The 20771-nt window shown below is 43.3% G+C and overlaps 1 protein-coding gene across 1 annotated transcript in view; it reads left to right on the forward strand.

The window, feature by feature from the left end:
* Nucleotides 1-668: 668 nt before the first annotated feature.
* cyp26b1 (cytochrome P450, family 26, subfamily b, polypeptide 1) overlaps nucleotides 669-20771 on the forward strand; it is a 40494-nt gene continuing 20391 nt past the window's right edge. The window contains exon 1 of the mRNA XM_074624250.1: nucleotides 669-1874. Coding sequence (XP_074480351.1) covers nucleotides 1671-1874 — 204 coding nt within the window. The 5' untranslated portion in view covers nucleotides 669-1670. The remainder of the gene's footprint in view (nucleotides 1875-20771) is intronic.

Consider the following 20771-nt stretch of genomic DNA (forward strand, 5'->3'; position numbering starts at 1 on the left):
CTCTCTCTCTCCTTTCTCTCTCTCTCTCCCTCCCTCTCTCTTTTTCTCTCTCTCTCTCTCCTCACTCCCCTCTCTCTCTCCCTCCCCCCATCTCTCTCTCACCCTCTCTCCCTCCCTCCCTCCTTCTCTCTCTCTCTCCCTCCCTCCCCCCCTCTCTCTGTCTCTCTCTCTCTCTCTCTTCTCTCTCTCTCCTTTCTCTCTCTCTCTCCCTCTCTCTTGCTCTCTCTCTCCCTCCCTCTCTCTTTTTCTCTCTCTCTCTCTCCCTCACTCCCCTCTCTCTCTCCCTCCCCCCATCTCTCTCTCACCCTCTCTCCCTCTCTCCCTCTCTCTCTCTCTCTCTCTCTCTCTCTCCCTCTCTCCTTCTCTCTCTCTCTTTCTCCCTCTTCCTCTCCCTCTCTCTCTCCCCCATCCTCTCTCTCTCTCTTCTCTCTCTCTCTCTCCTCTCTCTCTCCCCCATCCTCCCTCCTCCCTCCTCCCTCTCTCTCTCTCTTCTCTCTCTCTCCCTCCTCTCTCTCCCTCCTCTCTCTCTCTCTCCCTCTCTTCTCTCTCTCTCTCTTCTCTCTCTCTCTCCCTCTCCCTCTTCTCTCTTCTCTCTCTCTCTCCCTCCCTCTCTCTTCCAGTTGCCTCCTCACTATATAAACACTCATTGGTGCCTTCTGGCTTTGACGCACACACACACTCTTTTACGCACGCATCCACACACACACACACACACACTGAGGGTGACTTGTATAGGCAGCCAGAGAGAGAGAGAGAGAGAGAGAGAGAGAGAGAGAGAGAGAGAGAGAGAGAGAGAGAGAGAGGAGCGCTCTCAGAAACAGAAAGGTACACAGAGAGAGAAGAGAGTGGACGACAGAGAGTAAGAGAAGGAGAAAGAGGACGGTTCCTCCTGAGCATCATCTCCTGCAGCACCTCTTCATCACGGATCTTAAAGAGTCTACTCTTCATCCTCCTCGTGCGTTTTGCTCCAGAGAGAGAGATTACAACTTTTTGGAGTCTTATTTTTTGGAGTTGAGAGAGAGAGACGCGATTCCTGGAAGACTTTTCCTTCATTTTTTCCCCCAAACCAAGTCTTTCCATCCCATCGAGAAGTCCTCAAAAAGTAAATCTCCTGTTTAGTTCCAGGACTTCGACTCCACTTCTTTTTCCACGTTGTCCCACCACGCTGTCCCATGCAGCTCCTGACATAAAAACGTGTCACCTTGAGACATTTTTTGCAGACTTTTAAAAAACAACAACTTCATTTTAAGTCACTGACACAAAGCGAGACCAAAAATGAGATTTCAAACATCCCAAACCTGGTGTGATTGTTGCTCTAAAAGCTTAAATCATTAAAGTGAGTTTTAATGGTTTTCCACTTTACAAAGCCGAGGTGTGATACTGAAGAAACAGCTCACCTGTAGCATCTCCAAAAGCTCAGCAGACACTTTGATTTGCACTTTTTTTTTTTTATGCACAGAAAACACCACTTTGTTACTATTTGAGGATAGAGATCCAATATCTATCTGCACTTCCACACAGTTCATTCATTCCTCTTCTGCGTTTGGAGTGCGTAAAGGAGCGCTTTTACGCATGAAAAAACTTTGAAAATCATCCAGTTAAAGAAAGTTCAGTGCAGCTTCCAGCAGTCTTCCAGCAGCTCCAGAGAGACGAGCGGGCTCTCCATCACCATGCTGTTCGACACCTTCGACCTGGTCTCGGCTCTGGCCACTCTGGCCGCCTGCCTGGTGTCCATGGCTCTGCTCCTCGCAGTCTCCCAGCAGCTGTGGCAGCTCAGATGGACGGCCACGCGGGATAAAAACTGCAAGCTGCCCATGCCCAAAGGATCCATGGGATTCCCTTTCATCGGAGAGACCTGCCACTGGCTCCTGCAGGTAAGCGCATCTGGGTCGATTTATTGACTCTTTCTTTCCAGACTTTTTGTTTTTGCATTTTGCATTTTTTGCATTTTTTGAATGCATTTTTTTTATTTTTTTATTTATGCATTTTTGCATTTTTGGCATTTCTGCGTTTTTGCGATCTGGCAAGGCAATTCAAGGTGCTTTTACATAAACATTCAAGAACATTAAGACATAATTAAAACAGTTATAAAAACATTAAAGATTAGAAAATAAAAACAAGCTAGAATAGAATATAACACACAAGAGTAAAAGCTCTAGTGCAGTATATATAAGATCATTATGTGGTTAATAATAAAAGGCAGCAGCAGCAAACAGGAAAGTTTGAAGCTTTGATTTAAAAGAAGTCAGAGTTGGAGTTGGTCCTGCAGGTTTCTGGGAGCTTGTTCCAAATATTTGGTGCGTAAAAAGTGAACTTCTGCATGTTTAGTTCTGAGTTCATTCATCACTCTTTCACTGGTTTTACTGTGTGCACGCTCCTATCACGGATCAATATCTGCAATATCAACTTACTGATGAGTTAGTCTGCAACGGGACACTGAGATAACCTTCATATCGACTAGTAGAAAGACCTTAAACCACCTATATTGCACTTTTTTAAACAGATTTTGCCACATGCATTACTTGAAAAATCGCCAATTTGCGCGTAATTTTACAAGTTTCAGCATTTTGGCTCAACATCCCCTGATGCGTAAAGCTGAATCTACTCATGTAGTGTAATTTTATTCCAGGGTAGTCTGTTTTCCTGTAGATATGTGTCTTTAGGAGCGTTCATCCTCATGTTGCGCGCACTGTGGTGCAACACAGAGCAGACTCCAGTCCACTTTCACTTCACTTTTGATTAGTTTATAGCTCTGTAATCTCTCTCTCCCACTCTTTACTGTGGCTCCATCAGGAGATCAGATCAGAGAGGAGAGGTCGAGCTGCAGTCAGGCTGATAGGATATCGATCATATCTGATATGGAGGTGATCAGCAAAGTTAAATATAGAGTAGAATAGAAAGTTTCAACTTAAAGTTTCATGTGCAAAAAAATGTCAGGAATGTGATTAGTTGGGGAGGTTTGCGCAGAGAGAGAGAGAGAGAGAGAGAGAGAGAGAGAGAGAGAGAGAGAGAGAGAGAGAGAGAGAGAGAGAGAGAGAGAGATGAGGAGTTCTGTGCGTAAAAGGGTTAAAGTGAGGCTAAAGCTCACTCCCTCTCCTCTCTCCTCCTCTCCTCTCTCCTCCTCGCTGGTGAATCCTCATCCTGGTTGCATCCAACAAAAAAAAAGTTCCCAGCATGCTGCATGTTTCAGAAATCACTCCTCCTCTTACACATTGATTGACAGATGGTGTAAAGTTGCAGAAAAAGGAAAAACCCTGTAACGTGCATGTGTTGATGGTGACTCAGAGAGGAGGTATTGATCATGTATTGGTGACATGCTTCACTCCACACCTTTTCTGCAAAGCATATTTGCTCCTGATCAATCAGTTCCCACAATCCTTTGCATGCAGGGTAATGTGTCTGAATGTGTGTTTGACCTTTATGTTGAGAGGGACAGAAAGAGAAAGGGAGTTTTAATCAGCTGAGGAGAAAAGCTCAGGCTTGTAGTTTGACCCCACCGGGGCTGCACGCGAGCTGATGGCTCCCTGGAGCACGCCGACAGAAAGAGCTTTTGGGGGGAGAAGTGGAGGAGAAGAGAAAGAGAGAGCAGGGTGGTGGGGGGGAGAGAGAGAGAAAGAGAAAAACCTCAAAAAGAAAAGCGAAAGCGGGGGCTCGACGAGCGGAGGCACGTTGGCCGTGCGCGGGGCTTGAACTCGCGGTGCTCCTCTCCGTTACATCTGACACCGAGCGAGACGCGTTCCCGGAATGCAACCGAGGACCACGGCCAAGTTTATGGCGAGGAGGGAGAGGGGGGGGGGGGAGGCATGTCAGTCAGATGGAGGAATGAAAGGCTGAGTGTGCCTATACTTATGAGGACCAAATGTCCCCACAAGCAGAGAAGAATCTACAGGAAGAGCTGCTCGGCTTCTTTCACTTTGACCTGATCTCAAAGTTAAGGTCAAGGATAGTCAATGAATGCTGTTAAAGTGTGAGTATGAGGGAGTTAGAGAGAGATGCTGGGCTGCAGCCTGATCATCATCATCATCATCTGTGGGAAAGTGAGACAGACTTTGAGACAGATGTTGATCTGATGGGACCCTCTTGCCCAGATGCTGTTTTTATGTCTCAGCTACTAGTCGGCTGCTCGGTGTCTCAGAGACGGAGACGACATGTCAGACGAGCTCAGAGACGAGTCGTCTCTCTTCACGACAGTCGAGGGGGTGAAAAGACCTCCGAATGTGCCAAGAAATGAAGTGGCAGATGTTGGTTTTGATTCAGAGTGTCAGAGGAAAAGAACAGAGCAGCATTTGATAAAGAGAAAAGCAGTTCTTGATAAACACTTTCATGTCAAACACAGCGCCAAGTGATGAACGACATACATCATAGAGCCAAAACACAACGGCAAGTCTTGCATTGATTTTGAACATTGTTTCTTTTAGTCAAAGGTTGTTCTACTAGATCAACGTATCGTCATACAACAGTCGTATATCGTATATTTTAATACATTTTGCTGATAATACTTCTGTACTTTTACTTGAGTAACATTTTTATTTGAGGACTTTACTTGTAATAGAGTATTTTTAGACCATCGTATTTCTACTTTGACTTGAGTAAATGATCTAAGTACTTCTTCTATTGACACAATATAAATACGGATTTTAGCCGCTTTAATGAAGAGAAATGAAAGGTATTATAGTAGTATATACATAGATGCATCAGACTTCTCTGGATAACTGCCAGTTATCCAGTTTCATTTTCTTCTTTTCTTGGTTTACTCCTGTTCCTCTTTTCTCTTAACGTCTCTTCCACATGTCCTACATAAACACTCTTTATGTCTGAATGTGAGTACATATATTTATATATATATATACGTAGAGTATATTTTTAACTCGACACACGCGCAGCAGCAGCAGAAGCACATTTTTGTGCCGGATCCATTTTAAAGCGATCCGCAGTTAGAGCTGGTTTTACGGTCACTCTGCCAGAGACCTGTCTGCTCTCATTAGAGGCTGGAGCTTTGTGAAGGGACGATGCCAAGCAGCAGCGTTACTACCGAACACACACACACACGCACGCACACACACGCACTGAAACACTACCTACATGGTGCAGATTCATGTACATATGGAGATAAACACAGATATGCTTTCCATACAGGTGCACACACACATGTATAAACTAGGGTTGTCAATCGATTAAAATACAGCTGTCAGTGTGTCAGTGTGCTGACTTGACTATGACTTGCCCCCAAAACTGCATGTGGTTATCATAAAGTGGGCATGTCTGTAAAGGGGAGACTCGTGGGTACCCATAGAACCCATTTACATTCACTGATCTGGAGGTCAGAGGTCAAGGGACCCCTTTGAAAATGGCCATCCCAGCTTTTCCTCGCCAAAATTCAGCATAAGTTTGGAGCGTTATTTAACCTCCTTCATGACAAGCTAGTATGACATGATTGATACCGATGGATTCATTAGGTTTTTTAGTTTCATATGATGCCACTACAACCTAAAAATCCCAAGTTGCGTTAATTGGTAAAAGAAATTAGTGGCGTAAAACGAATTTGCGTTAACGCGTTGTTATCACGTTAACTTTGACGGCCCTAATGTAAACACAAAGCATGGACGTCCACACGCACACTTCAACGTACGTACATTTAAATGTCTTTATCTATAAACTTCAACGTGTTTTCACGACTTGTACGAAGTATTTTTAGAAGAAATACTATAAAATGCATGTTTCTGAGTTAGAACAGCGTGCTAATTTGTTTAAGTTTTGCTCTTTCTTTTAGGAGTTCAATTATATTGCGTAAAAGTTAAGGTTACGGGTACATTTTTGTTTTAAAAACTGCTCTAGTCCACACATTTTGCAGTCCACAAAGTGTATTTCCTGTGGCACTAGGGCCAAAATAAAAATCGCTTTATACAAAATACGCGCTTAAGATTTGTCGGAATTAAAGCAGTTACCGTCTGCTGCCACTAGGGGGCTCCAAAGTGCAAAATTCCCGGATGTGGTTTTGAATTAATTGATGGTTTAGATGTGGAATTAAAACCTTTATTCAGGTTACTAATACAATATTTGAGTTCTTTAAACTTCCCAGAAAAATTCTCGTATCTGCCCATCTAAGGGCCGCCGAGTTTCCTCGTTTGACAGAATCGATATCGACACTGACTCAGACGTCCGACTGATGCTGTTCTCAATCAGCGAGGGAAACCTATCCGGTATTCTGGATCCAGTTTCTCCTGGTCTGGTCCTGATACCTCTCACACACACACATACACACACACATACATACACACACACATACATACACACACATACATACACGCAGTGCAGACAGGCTGGACTGAATCTGGGTCAGACCGGAGGAAATGAACACATGGCACAGACGCTCAGACTGTACTGTGTGTTTGTGTGATTTAAGTTTGTGAATGAGCCAGAAAGAGCAACAATCCCTACGCAGAAGGTTGTTATCAATGTCTTCCTTTTATAGTTTACAGCAGTTTGCATAAAGCTCACATGCATACAGTAAATACTGAGCACACACACACTAATGCGTTATCCTTCTGTCTGCCAGCCTGTCTTCTTGTCTCCGTCTGTTGCAGTGATGAAGTGTAAATGATGGTGGGCAGAGTAATAACAGTCCTGCAGACCAAACTCTCTCTCTCATCTCACACAGTGATGACAGCTCTCTTTCTGTTTTCTTCTTCTTCTTCTACACCTGTCCTGCTGCTTCCTGCTCTTTCTGGAAACACGTTTACAAACCAAACCCCTCAATATTTAACCGCCGGTGAAGGATTGACCCGAGGTAGAGTTCTCTTTCTAAGGGTGAATTCGTTCTTTAATCTCTGTTTGTCCGTTGTGAGAAGAAGAAGAAGAAGAAGACGTGGACGTAGTCACCGTGACATCACCCACTGGTTTGTGGACTATGGTTTTGAGGCCTTGAGTTTGGCATTTTTGGCCGTCGCCTTCTTGGTTTTTTGGCCGTCGCTATCTTGGTTTGTAGCCGTCGCCATCGTGGTTTTTGTCCGTCGCCTTCTTGTTTTTTTTGCAACCAGGAGTGACACGAGAGGGCGTAGCTATGTACACCGAACGCTGAATAATGGTGCCTTCAAATGTTGTCGTGTTTACCGCGTTCATGAGAAGAGTCCGTATGAACGCCCCCCTCTCTTGCGGTATCACGACCTCGTAAGTGGAAAGTCTCTGAAAGCTCAGAGTTCACGAGTTGTGACGTGTTCGTTGACGTAGTTAGGAATGGTTAGGTTATTGTTTTTCCTCGTAATTTTATAATAAGTCTGAGGAAAATGTTGATATTCCCAACGGCCTCATCTTTTCCCTCTGTCATGTTTTTGCATGTTACCCACTTGCTATCTTGATAAATCGTTAACCTCTGTGGCTACTAGACGCCGACAGTAACGTTAATATTGCTGTTGCTTAGCAGCGGCGTTCTCACGACTTAACCACTTGAACGCCACGCATATCGTTATAATAGTTAACTTATGTTATAATTAACTTTACTGTGAAAGGGTTAAAGCTCTAAGACAAAAACACGGACAACTCCCAGACCGGACGACGCCGTGGTAGCGACCTGTCAATCACAAGGTAGCCCCGCCCTAAAGCAAACCCTAGTAGTAGGCCCCTACTGACCCACATCTATGAGGCTTATAACCACTGATAACGCACACTTAATGGCCTGATAACAGTCAGATCGGGTGTCTGCAACCTCACCGCTAGGTGCCACCAAATCCTACACACTGCACCTTTAATGGTGACAGCTTCGAGTGAATCAGGTGGCGAAAGATTGCTGCTCTGTTTCTCTCTATGATCTTAAAAACAACTCATCCATCCTTACATGGTGCCGATCTCCTCGGACCCGTTTTCTAGTTTACAGCACACGTGTGACCTTTAGTTTTTAGGTGGATTGTGCCTTTAACCAGCTCAGACAGAGCGGGGATTGTGAGGCCCGGTGGCTTCATCTATAGTAAGGTTCCATTACTGCGGTCAAGCCCGCTGTGTGCTGCATAGCTGCGGTTACACAGTCCTAACACACACACACACAGTAGATGGAAATACTATGAGTATATGAGCACATAACATGCAGCCGACGCACATATAGAGCATGTAGCATGAACACAGCGAGACAAACGGGAGTGTGTGAGCTCAGACTGATCATATTACCACTCTTTTCTTTCTTTCTTTCTACAAGTGGAGGTGGAAGTGTGTGTGTGTGTGTTTGTTGGGTGATACATAGTTCACTGAGCGGGCACAAGGGGCAGCCCTTTATGTGTGTGTGTGTGACAGTGTTAACATTCAAGGCAGGACCCTTGAACCTCCGAGGACTCGATCCTCTTACACCCCGCTAACCTTTATTCAAAGCTTCTCTCCACCGTCTTCTGCTCAGCGTTCTTTTTTAGTCCCGCTTTTGTTTAATTTATCGACGAAAAATCGACAGCTGCTTATTTTTTGTTTTTATAAAAGTCGATGTTTTCACCCTCTTTTAACGTAGCTTTATCTCTATTTTTTCTCGTTTTCTCGTCACTTCTTCCGTCCTTTATAACCGTCTGCATTTGAATTTTTAAATCTTCCATCCCTTTTACGGCCGCCCTTTCACTTCCCGCTATGTTTTTCATATCTTCCCGAACTCAAAAATGTTGATTTTCGCTTTTGTCGTGTGAATTTATCACTTAAAAATCTAACTTTTTTTGGTAAAAGTATCGCTCTCCATCCAGCTTTTAACCATCCATCCCTGCCTTCCTCCTCCTCCTCCTCCTCCTCCTCCTCCTCTTGTTCAGGCTAGCAGGAGGTGCTGGCAGCGCTCTCCCTTGCCCCTTCTTTCACCCCGAGAACACACTGCTCCCTCCTCCAAACACTCTTGTCCCCTGGTCGAGTCTAGAGCACAATGTCTTTCTCAATGAGTGCATGTGTGAAAGAGGGAGCTTATTAAACGTTGTATATGTGTGTTAATACGAAGAATACGGCTGGAATTATTATTATTTTGTTTCTAAAAGACCAAAACCAACAAGTCTGTCTCCCTACGCTGTTTGTGGCGCTCAGTTCCAAACTTTATAAAACACATATTTTCATTTCTCATGAATACACATTTGGTGATAATAACGCATTAACGTAACTTGTGAGTTTTAGGTTGTAGCGGACTCAGTTCTAAAGCTAGAGTGAAGATACTGGTATTATATTAAACTATAAAACCTAAAGAATCCATCGGTACCAACCATGTCATACTAGCTTTTCGTGAGGGAGGTTAAATAACGCTCCAAACTTACGCTACATTTTGGCGAGGAAAAGTTGTCATGTCCATTTTCAAAGGGGTCCCTTGACCTCTGACCTCCAGATCAGTGAATGTAAATGGGTTCTATGGGTACCCACGAGTCTCCCCTTTACAGACATGCCCACTTTATGATAATCACATGCAGTTTGGGTCAAGTCATAGTCAAGTCAGCACACTGACACACTGACAGCTGTTGTTGCCTGTTGAGCTGCAGTTTGCCATGTTATGATTACAGCATATTGTTTTATGCTAAATGCAGTACCTGTGAGGGTTTCTGGACAATATCTGTCATTGTTTTGTGTTGGTAATTGATTTCCATTAATAAATATATACATACATTTACATAAAGCAGCATATTTGTCCACTCCGTGTTGATAAGAATATTAAATACTTGAGAAATCTCCCTTTAAGGTACATTTTGAACAGATAAAAAAGTATTTTCTATTCTATTCCATCTGTGTGTGTGTGTGTGTGTGTGTGTGTGTGTGTGTGTGTCAGGGTATTAGCTGGGGTCCCAGGGTGACTGCTTAGAGAGTTTTGAACAACCATAATCTCCCGTCCTATAGTGTCCGCGGGTCAGGGGCCAGCCCTCTCTCTCTCTCTCCCGCTCTCTCTCTCTCTATTCTCCTTGTTTTTTGGCTGAACTATCCGAAGCCCTTTTTCCTTAATCCGTCCTTTTTTTTTGAAAACGAGCACCCTTCCCCATCTCTCCGCCTCCTCTGCCACGCTCTGCGCTTGCTTTCTCTCGCCCCGCTTTTTGGCGCCCACCTCTTTGACACCCTTTTTTTTTTTTTCTTCATTCTTTATCACTCTTCCTTCCTTTCTTTCTTTCCTTTTCTCTCATCCTACTTTTCTTACTCCGTCTGTTACGTCTTCTCCCTCTGTCTCTCTGATGCGGCGGCGTGACCGCGAAGGGGACGGCGTTCATTGTCGAGTCGAGGACCTATCGCACCATTCAAACAACACACATATAAAAACTCACACGCTGGTTCCTCGGTATCTCTGGCACCGGCTGAATGATTGACAGCTGAAAAGAAAGAAGGAATTCCCTCACAGCCTTTGACCTCGTTTCCTCTCTCTCTCTCGCCCTTCTCTGCTACTTCTGCTGCTTTTTCACTTTTCATTTTTAAGCTTTATTTCAGCCCTTTTTTGCATTTTGTGGGCGACGCAGCTTTTCTTTGTTGCAATCCCTCTCGTTAATAAATACGTTGTTGTCTTCCCGTTACTGATGATAACATTTGACTCACCTGTTCCGTCGCCGCCATCGCACCAAGCTGACAAAACATCGACCGACGCACGTCGTTTCATCGCCTTCCCCGTGTTAAAAGTTGCACTTGAACAAACGGCCGTGCACGCACCTTCAGCCCCGGCAATGAGAGGAAACAACCAGTCAAAACTTTGCATCTTTCCCCTGCCAAAATATTTAAATCCAGAAAATATCGTGCAACATTAAGTTTGCATTCACGTGCATGTTCTCATCCCAACTCGTCACATACTGACGCTTTCTCTGCGTCACTTTTCAGTTGCAGTAAACTCGCGTTTAGAGGGATCTATTGGCAGAAATGGAATAAAATATTAATAAGTATGTTTTCTTTAGTGTTTAATCACCTGAAAATAAGAACCGTTGTGTTTTTGTTACCTTGGAATGATCCGTTTATATCTTCATAGGGAGCGAGTCTTCTTCACGGAGTCCGCCATGTTTCTACAGTAGCCCAGAAGGCACAAATAAAACTCTGTAAACTTTTCCTGCTTGTGCCGGAGTCGAGAACGTTACTCTCTCCTGTCGCCGCCGCTCTCTCTCTCTCTTGCTTCACCACTCACTTCCCACGTGCTTTACGCAGTGGCTCTGCTCCAGATGGCTCCAGTGAGGGCCATTCGCGTCGGCCACCGTAGCTCTCCAACACGCTTGGCGCACGGGAGAGGCTTCTGTCGGTTGCAATCTCCTCGCCTCACCGCAAGACACCGCCGGATCCAACACACTGGACCTTTAATGTTGTGAATTAAAAAGGTTGAGGCTTAAAATTACTATGTTTTTATCGTAAAAATGCAACTTAACGTTGTGAAGACGGAACACGAACGAACGGCTGATTGTAACGTGATGCACGGGACGTGAACAGCGGCCTCCTGGATGAAAGCCTCCACCTCCCCTCCAAACCTGTGTGTCTCTTTTCGCTCTTTAAACTACGTCACCACAACACTTTCCCTGAGCGTTTACTGTTGCTGCAGATGGGTTTACATTATAGTTAATGGAACGTCACATACCGGCGCTTAAGGGTGTCGTGTGTGGCGGTATCGACTGCTGATGGCCGTGACGAAGCCTCGTGTTTGACGCCCTGAGAATGAGAACGAGCTGTTGATACTGTACAATACATTCACTTGGCAGAGAGCAACTTGCATTAGGTTAAGTGGTAAAAAAATAGTGAAGTGTCGTCTACAGTTGTGCCTCCGTCGAGCATTTACTGTACGCATGCGATGAAAGAACATCGACTGGAACGTATTTGACAATTTATTGGCTGCAAACTTCAGCCGCAAAAAAAATTAATCTCATTCCCGCTCTTCACATCATCACCTACTGCGTCTTCTTCATCTCCTTTTCCCTTTTTCATGCAAAGCATCAGCCGCATCTGAGCCACTACATGACTCTTCGTTTCCTACTTTCATTTCCTGCTACTGTTTTCCCATCAGCCTCTGTTTCTCTCTCTCTCTCTCTCTCTCTCTCTCTCTCTGTTCCGTCTGAGCGTCAACTTTAACATTTCTGTTTTATAACTCCAGATGTACACTTTCTCTCCCACTCCACACACACACACACTCTCGCTGTCACCCCAGCGAGCCGGCGTGTGTGTGTGTGTGTGTGTGTGTGTGTGTGCTGGTCGAGCCGCGGCGTTGATCTGAGTAAACATAATTAGCTGTGTTTTTTTGTCTTGCCCTAATAAAAGAGTCATTTGTTGGACATTTCCACTGCGCTACAAAGAGGACATTTATAAGCCCGGGCCCAGGTTGCCCCCCGGCCAACCCCAACAGAACAGACGGGGGTATTTTTAGCACGGGGGCCGGCGCGCTAGCTCGCTCTGCTCGGACAAGTGTGAGAAGGAGTGTGTGTTTTGCAGAGAACAAGAGAGACAGGGAGATGTTTATGAGGATTTTCTGTGATCTCGGTGGCGTTTGTCAGAGTTTTTTGAGTGTATGCGAGTGTGTAATGAAAGCTTTAATATGTGTGTGTGTGTGTGTGTGAGAGTGTTTGGATGGCGTGTGTGGAAAATCTCTCTTTCCCTCCTTTATTGAAGTTCTTGTAAAATATCTGATAAATCTCTGTTCAAAAAAATATAAAAGGGGAGTCTGTGGAAGCTGACATCGCTGGCTACCAGGACGTCCAGACTGTAGACACACAGCTGAAAGCACTAGACTCTGTTATTAAACACTTTTCCTGACCCTCATTGGTGTGTGCGTAACCTTTAACCCCTTCATCTGACCTCAACTCTCCATCCTAAATCCTAACCTGTGCAGTGTTTTGGACCTAATGACGCCTCAGGGTTCAGTTTTAAGCTGCGTTTGCTGCTCTTAACCTGCCGGCGCCGCTTTTTATTTTTACCTCAAAGTGAACGGGGAGTGTTGGAGCGAGACGGACAGAAAGTGGTTGAATAAAAAACGAACCATTTTACGAGTTTGATCTTCTATTTGCATATGTTTGTTTTGTGCGCTTGCGACAAAGAGGACGTCGTCATCGTATACGACAAACCAGAGTGCAAAAGGAGGAAGTAGGAGACGTTGTCGTGTAGCTTGTTGAGATTAGGAGATTCAAAGTAAGAGACTCTGTGGTGAAATGGATGCATCGTGGAGCCTTTATACCCCGGATTTAAATGTGGTGTGCATGGGGCTTTTGTTGTACATTTTGGTGTCTCTTCCTCCAGAGTAAACCTTCTATAAACCATACATGCAAGTCAAAGAATAAAGGTTTTAATTTATCTGCTGATAGTGCAGGTTGTGTTTTAAAACTTTGATCTAAGAGTTAAGATGTGACACTACACACACACAACTTGGTCACGTTGTCAATTTGCAAATAGCGTGAGGTTGAATTAACTTTAGTTTGACGAAACAGCAGTTATTTCTAACAAAGAAAAATCTTAATTTTTGCAACTGTCATGTCGTTAACAGTCATTTAAAATGGAATTAAATAAAATAGTGCACAAATCTACAAAAAAACAGAACTTGGTGACGACTTTTGCTTTCTTTTTTTGTCCAAGAAACATTGTCGTCTATTGCTGTTTCTACTATTATCAGGTTGTAATAACAGAATCCGAATGAGAGTAAAGTTAGACAACTTCAGCGTTTTGATTGGCTGCTGCATAAAGTTCTAACATGTTGCATAAAGTTCTAGAATGTTGCATAAAGTTCTAACATGTTGCATAAAGTTCTAGAATGTTTCATAAAGTTCTAGAATGTTGCATAAGGTTCTAACATTTTACATAAAGTTCTAACATGTTGCAAAAAGGGGCGTCTAACTTGCAGACATATTTTGCAGTTGATTGCGGCGATGAAAGAAGTCAAAATGAAATAGTTTACAGTAATACTGGCTTTAAATTCACAGTAAATACTCCATCTGAGTGCTGCAGTTTAACACATATAAAGTAAAAACCGTGTGAATGCGTCTTAAACTCTTTGATTTCTGCAGATTATTCACATTAATAACAGCGTGGTTCCCCCTCTACATACACATCATGTTTTGTGCCTCCACATGTACTTCTCTTAGGTATCCACAAGAAGGAAAAAAACGTTATGCCCTCCATCATTAAGAGAAACCTCTTCATGGTTTTCAGCTCACATCAGAGTTGGTTGCCTGTGACATCGGCGGTAAAAATCAGCCGTAATGTTGCGGTAGCAATTTTGGTTTCTGTTTTTTTTTTTACGAAACTTAAGCGAGTGTTTACAGCGAAGGAGCTCCTTCGCTTCACTGACGTTCGGAGGGGAAAGTGTGTTTCAGCCCGGCGCAATCAGTGTGAAGCTGTGACGCCTGTGTCTCCGCGGCGACGGCTAAGACTGTGTGTGCTGTGATCCAGCGTGCGGTTTTGTACGTGTTCTCCTGCATGAGAAGTGTGGCGTCATTACATCACGACTTTTCCATGCTCGCTCTGTATGTATGTGTGTGTGTTTTGCCAGATTTGAGAAGGGGAGAAGGGGAGAAGGGGGGGGTGTACACTTCTCACCTTTTACGCTAAATGTCATCCAGACCACACCCCTGGCACACACACACACACACACTCTCACACACACACACACACACACACACACACAGAGATTATTTTAACTTTTTTCTTCAACACACAATTATTTTCCGGGGACTAAGACAGATGAAAACCATCAGTGTGCTGCCAAAATGTGTGTGTGTGAAATGAAAATAGAAAGAAATGGAAAGAGAAATTGTGTGAGGAGATACACACATAACGCACGTAGCTACACACACACACACTCACACACACACACTGAAAAAAGTACACAATCGGCCCAATCTGATGCTGTATCTTGGAGTGTGAAAGGGAGCCTTGTCTGGCTGCCTGAGGAACTCCCTTCGTATTGGACTGTGTGTGTGTGTGTGTGTGTGTGTGTGTGTGTGTGTGTGTGTGTGTGTGTGTATGTGTGTGTGTGTGTGTGCAGGCCTGCCAGGCAGACATACTAAAACACTCTACATCCATGTGGCAGCAAAATGTAGCCTGGAAAACAACCCCACTCTTACACGCACACACACACACCCCGAGGGCTCCAGAGGCCAGCCGGCGACCTGGTGTGTGTGCTAATGTGTGTGTGTGTGTGTGTGTGTGTGTGTGTGCGTGTGTGCGCATGCCACGGTAAAAAGAGGAAGTGTACAGGAGCTGTGAAAACAGTTCAGGTCAACAGTTTGCGCCCAGACAGATCGGCAGAAAGAGAGAAAGAAAGCGAAATCTGAAGGTGAAGGTGAAGGCTGAAAAGAGTGAATGCTTCTTTAAAAAATACACTCTTAAAAAGACAAATCAACCTGGTTTTGTAACATTTAGGTGGTTATTTCCAGTAACTGTGATGAAAGTCAATGGCAGAAAACGTTTCAGCGATCGAAGAGAGAGAAAAAGAAAGAAATCTGCAGTGAAGGTGAAGGATAAAAGAGTGAATGCTTCTTCAAAAATACACTCTTAAAAAGAAAAATGAACTTCATTTGCAACATTTAGGTGGTTATTTCCAGTAACTATGATGAAAGTCAATGGCAGAAAATGGTTCAGCAATCTAAGAGAGAGAAAAAGAAACTGAAATTTGCAAAGGAGAAGGATAGAGGAGTGAATGTTTCTTTAAAAATAAAATAAAAATCAACCTGACTGCCAATATTTAGGTGGTTATTTCCGGTAACAATGATGAAAGTCAATGGCATAAATTGTTTCAACAATCTGAGAGAGAAAAAGAAACTGAAAGCTGCAAAGATGAAGGCTGACATAGTGAATATTTCTTTAAAAATACCCTCTTAAAAAGATAAATCAACCTGGTTTGCAACATTTAGGTGGTTATTTACAGTAACTATAATGAAAGTCAATGGCTGAAAATGTTTCAACGATCTAAGAGAGAAAAAGAAACTGAAGTCTGCTAAGGTGAAGGATAAAAGAGTGAATGTTTCTTTAAAAATAAAATAAAAATCAAACTGACGGGCAATATTTAGGTGTTTATTTCCAGTAAGTATGATGAAAGTCAATGGCAGAAATTGTTTCAACAATCTAAGAGAGAAAAAGAAACTGAAATATGCAAAGGAGAAGGCTAGAAGAGTGAATGTTTCTTTAAAATTAAAATCAACCTGACGGGCAACATTTAGGTGGTTATTTCCAGTAACTATGATGAAAGTCAATGGCAGGGTTTAAGTGTCCAGTATAAAGTGGCTGTTTTTTAAGTCGTCATTTTGCACGTTCGACTGCAAGAAATGCATCATAGAAGCAGCAGAGATGGCAACCAAAGGAGCAGCTGTAACAAAAAGATGCATTTTGAGTACAACTTTTTGGAAAACCTCCAAAATGCACGGCGTAAAATAATGTCAACACCTCATGAAAAAGGTCTTAACATCTGAAGCAGTTTAAGCGCAGTGACAAACTACAGCCACAGAGGTGGGGCGTGTTGGGGGTGAATGCTAATTAGCAGCATTTTTCATCTATAAAAGCAGTCTGGCAATCAAGAGTTTTCAAAGCAACATGAAACAGCCAACAGAGAGCTGCAGAGAGGCTGAAGCATCTGTGCTCAATTTGGGCCAAGTTCACACAGAGACGTTGGAGATGTGTGAGGTTGCGTCGCAAGGAAGGGGAAGAAAGAGATGAGCTGCAAGGAGCAAAATTAAACAGTAGGCGAGACCGCAAAAAACGCACTCTCATGTCGCACCTTGCCCGTTGAAACGTGGAGGAGCTGAGCATTTCTGCGAAGCAATTCGTCTTCGTGTGAATAAAGTAGGGCTGTTCTCCACCAAAGAAATTCTTGGATTCGTTGAGTTTCTCCACAAAGAATCACACAAAAAGCACCACTTTATCTCGTGTTTACCAGAGATGTGCTCAGAAGTTTCTTGGAAATAAGTCATCAGAATGAAAAAAGCATAAAAAAACTAAAGAAATCTTTGTTGATTGAGACCAAAACGACCGATTAGTTGAAGAAAGCCTAAAAAAAACTGCAAGATATTGTTTAACAAGTCAAGGAGAACATCGTCGTAAGTCATGATATTATGTACCAAATTAGGGATGCACCGATACCGGTATCGGGTATCGCGTCCGATACTGTGCTCATGTACTCGTACTCGCAAAACGGCTCTGATACAATGGCACCGATACCACTTTACGGTGGTGTGCCCGACCTCGCTGGGCCGGGATCCCACCTCAGACAGCGCGTACCGGCCATCACTCATTTCATTAATGAAGTGTTTTCATTATGTCAGTTATGAAAAAAAGATTACAAATGAAAGAATGAGGAAAAACGCTAACATTGTGTTTATTAAATGTTTTCCTTACGAAATATATATATATTTTACGCAGCATAGGTGTGCGTATTTTTGATCTTCGACTTGTTATGAGTTCATAGATACCAAATACTTGATTGTGCTCCTTGTAGTTTCTGAGATACAGACATTTTATCATACTATATTTAGTTTGATACATTTTCTATTTGAGTCTATTGCAGTAGTCCCATGTACCAAACTCACTTTTCAGCCAAACCGTTTGACCGACTTTGAAATATTTCTTCACATTTGTGCTCATGCCAGCCCAGAGGACACTTCTACCAAAGGGAATTTTAAAAATTCAGTTGTGGCCACAAATGGCTTAAAGGGTAATTTAAGGCTTCGCAAACATGCTGAATGCATTTTTTACCTCATGATCCACAGACGAAGAAACGATAAAAGATGAACAGATTCTTCAAAAATTCCAGCAAAAACAACGACAGTTTTTGTTCACATTTAGTCGAGCAGGTAGTTCATTTACTGTTTCCTCCGTTTTAAAACGTATGGAGGCTTCACTGCAGGACGCGGAGCCACAAATTACACCGTTAAACCAGAATCACTGTGAGGATTAACGTGGAAGCTCAAACAGGAAACAAACTACCTGCTAAAATTAGTCCCAGAGAGAAGTCTGCATTCACACGAACATACCGTACATAAGCTCTCTCTCACACAAACACACTGATGGTTTCCAGCAGTAGTAGAGTGTTACAGTAGCTCTTAATGTGAATTCCCTTCAGAATAAAAGGAAAAGTTTGATCTTATCTGCATCATTTTAAAAACGAAAAATGCCGAAATGGGACCGAACTGTTTTACAGCACCTCATAGTACTGCTTCTTTAGTGCGTATGTTTACATATGTCACCCGTGTGTGTGTTAGTGTGTGTGTGTGTAGTACATATCTCTTTCCCCAGGAGTAAACTGGGGTCAAACCAGTTAGTGTTGTCACGGCAATTTGCAGTTAGGCCTCCGCGTGTTTGTTTGCTTTGCACGTTTTTTTTTGGAGAATTTTATGAATTTGTGTGAACCTGAACATGCATGTGTGTTTTCACTGTATGTGTGTGTGAATGATGTGTTTGTCTGCGAGTGTTGGAGTGTGAGTGTGTGTGTGTGTGTGTGTGTAACACAGTAAGCTGCCCTCGGGCTGATATATATTCTTTTCACTCAAACAGCCCATTTACAGTTCTGGGGTCGGCTCCCTCTCGCTCTGCCGTGACCCGGACCGTTTAGAGGTCAGCGTCAAAGCTGAACCCAGGTCAGCTCGCTAACTGACTCCAGCTCTGGTTCCTCTGGGGGTTTACTGACAGCAGGGCTGCTCAAACTGCGGTGCGGGGACCCCGAAATGAGCTGTGCTGGCTTCTTCTGGTGGGTCCCAGCGTGAAAATGAAGGGTTTTCAAGGAAGTTTTAAAGCATTACGAGACATTTTTAACATCATTGCCGTTTGTGTGTTTCTGTGCTCCAATTCCTCGAGATCAGCTGTCAATTTTGGCGTCTCCTTCCTCTGATTTTCTGTAGATTCAGGTTGAGTTCCTGTCCCCTTTCTTCTCCTGCTGCACCTGATTCGATGTGCATTATCAGTCGTTACAAGCCTCATAGATGTGGGTCAGTAGGGCCTCCTACGTCAACACAAAACAAGAACAACTTCTTAAATTTAGGCGACAAAAACTACAACTTCTTTAGGTCTAGAAAGCAAAACCATTTGGTTAAGTTCAGGGGAAAATATAGTGTGAAAGTGAAACTTAACGCTTGTGAACATAAAGACAACTACATGTTGTTGGTTTCGCGCCGGATGCAAACCCCAGTTTCCTGTTTGATAGTTCTGTGTTTTTGTGTCCCACGCATCGCCCCAGACCTCCACCCCATAAGGAGTTTCATGCTGCAGTGGTTCCCAAACTTTTTCATGTCGAGGACCCCTAAACCGACATAAATTAGACCACAGACCCTAATGACTACAGCCTCTTGAGGTCGTTGTCGTCTCCTTTTATTACTTCTTTCGGTGATCGCCCAAGGTGAATAGATGATAAAACCTACTAGTGGGTGTAGCAGGCCCCTACTGGCCCACGTCTATGAGGCTTATCACTGATAATGCCCATTTAATGACCTGATAACTGTCTAATCAGCTGCCTTTTCGGCCAAAGGAACGATGGCCATCTGCTAATTACATTTCCAGTTTTACCTCGCCAATTTTAGCGCAAGTTTTGAGCGTTATTTAGCCTCCTTTGCGACAAGCTAGTGTGACATGGTTGGTACCAATGGATTCTTTAGGTCTTGTAGTTTCCTATGATTCCAGCATCTTCACTATCTTCTCAGTATCTGGCTTTAAAACTAAGCCCGCTAAAACCTCAGAAAGATTGATTGCGTTTATGCGTTTAAGAAATTAATGGTGATAAAAAACATTTTTTTGCGTTTTGACCGCCCTAGTTAGTGGTAGATAAAAAGTGTTGGACAATATTTCAAGAGGCATTAGCTAAAAAGGATGAACCAAGACTGAAACTGATCAAACAAGATCTTTTTACATTCCTTCAATCTGGTCCTTACTTGATGGCAAATTTAATTTACTGTACTTGAAGCCGGAGCTGAAAATGTTTTGAGAACCTTTGACCTCAACTACTCATCGGTTGATGTTAAAGCTGAACTCCGATCACATCCTAAAGGCATCCTGAATCAGTTTTCATTGAATTAACCTGGTGTGTATACGGGCTTCTTAAACATCTGCAGTCTTAGTGTATAAGTTTACTTTTGCTCTGGGAGCCGAGATGATGGAAACATTAGTAACTTTTAGCATGTGGGGGACTCACCAGAAAATGGTCTGTTTGGGCCCCAAACCACAGAGAGAGAGAAAAAAAATACTTACTCAGAGCTTTTAGAGGTGAAGATCAAAGCTGGAGTGAAGGTCAGATCCTAAAGTCTGTTTTAAATTAATAGCAAGCGTAAAAAAAAAAGAAAAATAAGAATCGCTGCAGAGCTTAAACTTGAAAGGTTTTGGTCACTTTTCTGTCTGGTTTGCAAAATACCATCACGGCGTCATGTGGCAGCTCGTAGAGCGAGTTTAGTTGATGATGTGATAGTGAGGACGAAGAGAATGAGGATGACGTTGGGAAAGATGATGATTGACGCAACTTTACAAAGAATGCTTAAAAAGCAAAGGAAGCTGGTGATGTGATATTATACGTCTTCAGCTTAAAGTCAGACTGAGCGTAGAGAAAGTAGAGATCAAGAGAGAATGAAATGATAGTAAATCAGAAGTAGGAGATGAAGGGGATCTCCATTCACCAAATAGAAAAGGCGTTTCTCTAACGTTGGCTGAAGAGGGTGGAGTGTTCGGGGATTTCCTCTCACACCTTCTGCTGTACATACGTCTCTTCTGGTAAAGGGAAATTCCACCTTTCAGCAAAATTCACATCGTTCCCACGACAGTCTCGCTCTGCCCAAGCATCCTTTACAACATCTTTTTCTATCACTTTCTTCAGGCTTCAGGTGTCTCTACCTTCTTACGTAAATAGAAATCTTTATGCAATGCGAGCAACCTTT

This window comes from Sebastes fasciatus, chromosome 22, assembly GCF_043250625.1.
Source record: "Sebastes fasciatus isolate fSebFas1 chromosome 22, fSebFas1.pri, whole genome shotgun sequence".
Taxonomy (NCBI): Eukaryota; Metazoa; Chordata; class Actinopteri; order Perciformes; family Sebastidae; genus Sebastes; species Sebastes fasciatus.